Source organism: Camellia sinensis, chromosome 7 (genome assembly GCF_055761805.1).
Source record: "Camellia sinensis isolate YWXY chromosome 7, ASM5576180v1, whole genome shotgun sequence".
NCBI classification, from domain to species: Eukaryota; Viridiplantae; Streptophyta; class Magnoliopsida; order Ericales; family Theaceae; genus Camellia; species Camellia sinensis.
This window is the reverse complement of record NC_138967.1, coordinates 170,451,975-170,459,107: the sequence shown is the minus strand read 5'-3', so window position 1 is coordinate 170,459,107 and position 7,133 is coordinate 170,451,975. Positions and strand designations below refer to the sequence as shown.

Here is a 7,133-nt window from a genome sequence, read left to right as displayed (position 1 = left end):
AACACACCCCAATCCATCATGTCAAACCAATATTAATAATCTCATCACTCAATCTTATCGTATTTTTAATGCCTTTCATCCTATAAAATCAAACAAAATGTGGCCATATAGACTCTCATAAAAGATAAGTATCACTATGAGTGGTACATCATATGAGTCATAGATATATGTATCTATTTTGTATTTGGATCCTCCTTGTGCTAGGTCCTATTTGTTTCACTAGATATAAAAATAATGGATATAATATGATATGAGATTTAGCCAAGATATATAATGAATATGATATATGTATTGGATAATATATCTCCCAATTCATATTTGTTGACTTGATATATAAGATTGAATATGTATTATCTATGTTTGTTTTACAAAATATAATGTGGGATATAAATAAGTAATTTCTAAGATTGCCCTCATAATATATTTTAAATACCCATATTGAAACTAATGCAAATAAACAAATTAAAAATTCAGAACTAATGCAAATAAACAAATTAAAAATTCATATTATTTTTTATTAGAACAAATTAAATATTCATATTAAATTCAATAATTTTTCCAAACAAAAAATAAATTATATTATATTAATGTCAACCTGATAATAATAAAAAAAATTATATTATATGAAATTCAAAAATTATATTAAATTAAATTCAATAATATTATATTATATTAAATTCAATAATATTAAATTAAATTCAATAATTATTAAATTCAAAAATTATATTATATTATATTAGATAGACAAGAGAGTAAATTAGACTTTTTAAATCATATCCCAACCTATAGGATATGATATAATAAGGGGGGATAATGGTATTATATATCCTCTAATTTTGAAGGATATAAAATCCCATAATATATTATATCCTCTTTAAAAACAATTATAAACATGAGATATATGAATCCCATAATGGGTTGTTTGGGGTGTCCTAAATAAGTGCACTTTTTGTCTTTTTAGACTAAAAAGTTAAGGGAAAAAATATGGATGTTTGGGTTAACTTTTTGACTTTTCATGAAAAAATGTGTAATAAAAAATTGTAAAAATTGATTTGTAGAGAAAAATTAGAATTGAGAGTTGTGCAACCGTAATTGTTGACTTTTGGTGAATAATATTAACTTTTTAACTTTTTAAGTAACTTTTTTACTTTTTTATTTTTTTTTACATACCTCAAACTTGGCCATAATATCCAATCCTATCCCTTATATCATCGTGAAATCATACAGGGACTTAGACCTTTTCTATTGGATAGTGGGAAGACTTTTTGAAAGGAAAAAAAGTCACTGAAAGTGGTTTTCTTCGGTTAAAAGATGAATTTGTCGTTTTGTGATTATCTAATTATATATATAATTTGTATTATTTAAAATTACTTATATTTTTTTTATTTATTTTTAGAAAAATTATTTATAAATCATATTTGGAAAACTTATTTAATGTAAAATCTTATGAATATTCTTTCAGAGTTTCAAATCCTATTTAAATAAAAATGTGTTCTATAAAGTCTCTTGAGTTGTAAATGAATAATATTAATGCACTATTATACGCTAATTTGTTTCCATATTGTACCTTATTTTCTCATTTATCATATCACGTTTGGGAAGGCTTTTAAGAAAGACAAATCTACTGACAACAGCCCTATGAGTTTTTCACCTTGATCACGAGATTCTAATGCATTTTCAAAATGTTGCTTAAATGGATGTGGATATGGTTGATGATATAATGAAGTTTGAGGGTTGTGTGTTGATTCCTTCGATAGATTTTGACTCTAATTAGTTGATGAGAAGAGTTTTTGTGTGTGTGTGTGTGTGTGTGTTGAAGTATGTTGCTATTTGTTGAAGTGTGGATTGTTCATCTTTAATAAGGCATTGACAATCTATTGCATTCATTGATAGACACACTTTGACCAATGTTCTGGTTGAATGTGTGTATTTAACTTTGTGATGTTTGATGCGTTTTGATATATTCGATGTGTGGGGTGGTGTGTATGGGTTCAATGGTTGGATTAGGGATATTCGGTTTTGGTTGTTAATTGGATGTAGAATGTGAACCACATCGTAGGATGACAATTGTACATTGGAACTTGGATGATCGTGTTACGATGTATGTTACATTTATTGTGTAACATTAATCTACATACACCATGTAGTAGATGACATTTGTGTGGTTGTTCGGTTGTATATGTGTTTGAATATGTATCGTGTCTTTGTTGTAATCAGTGTTTATATACATATCACAGTACGTTGCGCAAAATTATTGGGAATTTGAATTTGTAATTGAATGTGGATTAAATCCCATTACTCGATATTGAAGTTACGCTGAGTTGGGACTGATGGTGGTTCAATACATGGGTTGGGTTAGAATGTTACATGTTACATTTAGGAGATTATATTATTCATAATTCAACGATAGAGTATTGAAATGTTACATTGGGTTTGTGATAAAAAAACATATGAGAATGTCACGTTAGGTTTGGGAATGTCACATTGTTTTGTGATGTTACATGTTACATTTATATTTTGAATTTTAAATTTTTAACCATATAGATATGATCACAATCTATAATAACATTGGATTTTCCATATATGGTATTACCATTAATCAAGTTATTTTGAATTTCATAGGCATATGAGAATGTCACATTGGGTTTGGGATGCTAAATGGTACATTTACGTTTTGAATTTTAAATTTCCAACCATATAGATATGATCACAATCTATGGTAACATTAGATTTTTCATATATGGTATTGCCATTAATTACATTATTTTGAATTTCAAATTTCTAACCATATAAATATGGTCACAATCTATGGTAACATTAGATTTTTCATATCTGATATTACCATTAATTAGGTTATTTTGAATTTCAAATTTCTAACCATATATAACATTGGATTTCTCACATATGGTATTATCATTAATCAGGTTATTAATTAATTAAGATTAAGAATAAATGTATCTATAAAAAAATCACAAGACATATTAAATTGTAAATTTTTTCATAGAGCCATATCTTATAAATCTTCCAAATAAAATTTATAAATAATTTACCCTTTTTACTTGTTACCAATCTTATTTTATATTCACATGTCATTTATGTAATTTGCTTTCTTCAAGAAACCACACTTTCCATTATAAAATGGGCTACCACTGCCACCATCTCTACCACTTCCATTCACTTGAATCATTTCCAAACTTGAACAAAGCTAACAACAATGGATGCTGTTAAAATTACAGGAGATAAGTACAGATCTTTTTTGCATGATGAAGAAACTCAGAAGAACACTCATTGGAGACATGGTGGCCCTCCCACCTATGATATTGTCAATCAGCTCTTTGAACAAGGCCGAACCAAGGTATTCTCTTCATTATTGTCTCTTCTCTCTCTCCCTCTCTCTCTCTAACTTGATTGGTTTGTAGGAATGGCCAAAAGGATCACTGGAAGAGACAGTTCAGAATGCTATAAAGTCCTGGGAAATGGAAGTCTCTCACAAGACTCGCATACAGGACTTGAAGACCGTAAACCCTGAGAAATTCAAGCTCATCGTTAATGGTAAAGCTAATAAAAAAGCCACAGTTGTTCAATCTCTTCTTCTTTAATTTTTCTGTTGAATTTAATTAAATCACGTTAAGTAATCCTTGTGTATACATGATGGGTTTTCAAATATCAGCCAATACGGACCAATATGTGTATTGAACTTTTGTCCTTTTGATACTGATATACCCAATTTATTGATTGGGATGAAAATTACATGTATATCGGTTGATTCGCACTGATATGAACGGTTCACAGTCGACATACCCGATTCCGTTGCTATAAATATCTTTTTTGCAATGGATGATTTTAAATAACTAACGATTGTTACACTTGATGCCCGATACATATGTCTACATAGTAATTAGAACTATTTTTTGGGTGAATAGACAATTAGAACTATGGTATAGTATACAACTCGGGATTAAACAACCCTTATCTAAAAAATGTATTGACTTTGTCTAAAGTTGTGGATTCTATAGATCAATAATGAGTTATGTTTTGTATCAACAAAACCGGACTCAAAGGCAAGGGTGTCACATGAAATCACACCATGTAGATCAAGGGAAAAGGGTTTATCATCAATCCGCCAATTGCTAAATTTAAGTGTAAAATTGATATAATTAAAAAAATAAATTTAGGATTTGACTCTTATAACAAAATGAATTTTTTATTTTTAATTTTGTTAATTTAAATCATAATCTTTTAATTTATTTTTAATCTAAACCATCAATATATTTTCATTAAGTAAAATTGATGAAAAAAAAAAAATTAACCATTAAACTCAATGTAATTGTACATAACTGTCTAAAATAATCTAATCAAATAGTCTCTACTACTGCAATATAGATTTGTGGCAACTCATGGAATATTACCATTATTACTAATATTTAGATATCATGAGATAGTAACATGATTAAATTCAATTAATTTTTCAAATGGAATATGTATATTATAACTTGATATGTGCAAAATAGTAATATATAGAATTTCTTTTTAATATAAATTTAACAGGAAGAGAGGGATTATCAGCAGAAGAAGTTGTGAGGCTTGGGACCTACAATGCATTGTTAAAGAATGATCTACCGGAAGTGTTTAAGTATTACAAAGCAGAGGAAGAGAGCTTTGAATCGTCGCATGATGTTTTTTTATCTGCTTTTCCTCGTGGGTTTGCTTGGGAGGTGATAAGTGTTCATTCTGGACCACCTCTGATTGCTTTCAAGTTCAGGCATTGGGGCTTCTTTGAGGGTCCTTACAAAGGTCATGCTCCTACTGGTGAGATGGTTGAGTTCTGTGGAATGGGACTTCTCAAGGTACTCCTCTCTCTCTCTCTCTCTCTCTCTCTCTCTCAAAATTGGGCCTATAATGACCAACTTGTTCTCTCCTAAAAAAATGATAAATTGTCCAATAAATTTGACCTACGATGATCAGTTTATTCCTAGTTAAGATGATCGCGTGTCCCCTATTTTATTAGGTGGGCATATATATGGTCATGAAGTAGGCTAGACTTACAGATAACTTCTCCTTCAAAATTAAAAGAGCAGTGTTGAAAGGAATTACATACTTTTTAATCCAAAATGATATGGCAACTTTTAGATCTTATCTATCTATTAATTTTACCATATAGAGCCAACCTTTTAGTTCGTGCATATGAGTATTTGATAAAATTGTCAAATCTAACTCATTTAAAAACAAAAATTCTAGTTACTTTAAGGGTAAAGTGGCAACAGATTCTAATAATTTGATTTAATTTTTATTAAGTCCTATTGAAAGTTAGTCATAGTAAAATTATCGTCAAAAATAATTTTTTGTAACGATTTTTTTGCATATCGCTAAAAATTAATAATTAGTGACTTTTTTTGTCATGATTTTTATAAATTGTCACTAAAATTTACAATTAGTGACGTTTTTCTGTGACAAATTTTTAAAATTGTCGCTGAAAGTTGAAAATTAGTGACAATTTTTTGTAACGATTTTTTTAAATTGTCGCTAAAACTTATAGTTAGTGACATTTTTTCTGACAAAAATTTTAAATTATCGTTGAAAATTAACAATCAGTGACTTTTTTAATAGTATTTGATAACAAATGTCATTAATTATCACAAGAGTTATTGAATAATAAATCCACCTATTAGGACTTAGAAGTTAATAATAACCCTTACTTTAAAAACAAACTCATTAATGTAATTTTTCTTTTGAAGATTGCTACCACTTTATACTGACATAAAGTTTTGTATAAATTTCTTGTTTGTAAATCATTTTCCAAATCAAAAACCAGTAAAGTACTTATCACACAATAAATGGTGATTATCCTTAAAAAAAAAAGAATTATGCACTCATGTTTTATATGGAGTGCTACTTTCGGGTGTTGCTAAGTACACTCATAAAAAATTTGCACTAAACACCTTTTTATTATGACAACCAACTTGTTTATCGCGATTGTTAAATACACACAGGTTGAGATGTGACTCAATTATTAGGCCACTTAAATTGTTGCTTAAAGTCTGTAGGAAAATTTTAAATAAATCTTATTATTGAAAGTCCCAACTTTTCAAAAATTTAGTTAAATAAGACCTCATATTGAAATTTAGTCTAAGGATTCCAGAAATCCTGAGCCACTATTACAAACTCATCATAGAATTTCAAGTCTGACTAGTTTGACACAATTGAGAAAATTTATAAAAAAAATACATCTAGACACTCGCTAAGACAATGAGGATCTCTATTTAAAGGAGGTCAATCATACTTTAAATTAAATTCATTACACTGTTTAATAATAATAAAAAGAAAAATGTTTAATAACTCAAATTGAACTATCCCAAATGGCTCGAATCACTATTCACCGGTCGATCGGTCGGACGACTGGATGAAACTTGTTTATCGCGATAGTCACTTTATACCGCAACTGTCTGTCTTTTTACCGGACGACCAGATAGATGATTGGCAAGATAAAATTCAAAACATTCGGACCAAGCTCAAATTCGAGTTATGCAGCAGAGCTCTAATAAAAATGTGTATTCCATATCCTCATTTTATGTTACCTCTCTATGCAGGTTGATGAATCTCTAAAGGCAGAATATGTTGAACTTTACTTTGATCCAGGGGAGTTGTTTAGTGGGCTACTCAAGGGACCCGCAACTTCTGAATCTCAACCCGAGCAACTCGAATCATCTACTCGCTGCCCGTTTCAAAAATAAATTGACATGTTTGTTGCAGTTTATTTTTATTTTTTTTTAATATTTTGAAAATTTGTACTAGACTATTTGTTGTCACTTCTCTTTACAACTGATGTTTTAATAAATAATTTAAATAAATACTGAAAAGATTGATAATTTAAAATATGATAAATTACAAATATACCTCCTGAGGTTTGTTTAAAATACGAATTGTCCCCTGTAATTTGAAAAATTACAAATACCTTCCTGTCAGATTTTTTTATTTAATAGAATTAATTGAAAGAGTGAAATTTCTAACTGTTCACCTATACAATAATAAAATTATTTGAATTATTAATTGAAATAAAATTTAACATTATTAAAAACTGTTAATTAACTTGATGGTTTATTAATAAAGGGATCTATTGGTTATGAAATTAGAAA

General features: G+C 28.6%; 1 protein-coding gene across 1 annotated transcript; it reads left to right on the top strand.

The window, feature by feature from the left end:
- Positions 1 to 3,043: 3,043 nt before the first annotated feature.
- LOC114260545 (pathogenesis-related family protein) lies at positions 3,044 to 6,873 on the top strand. Its single transcript, XM_028200692.2, has 4 exons — positions 3,044 to 3,355; positions 3,420 to 3,552; positions 4,549 to 4,847; positions 6,588 to 6,873. The coding sequence occupies exons 1-4, from the start codon at positions 3,215 to 3,217 to the stop codon at positions 6,729 to 6,731; spliced, it is 717 nt and encodes a 238-aa protein (XP_028056493.2). The 5' UTR covers positions 3,044 to 3,214; the 3' UTR covers positions 6,732 to 6,873.
- Positions 6,874 to 7,133: the final 260 nt, after the last annotated feature.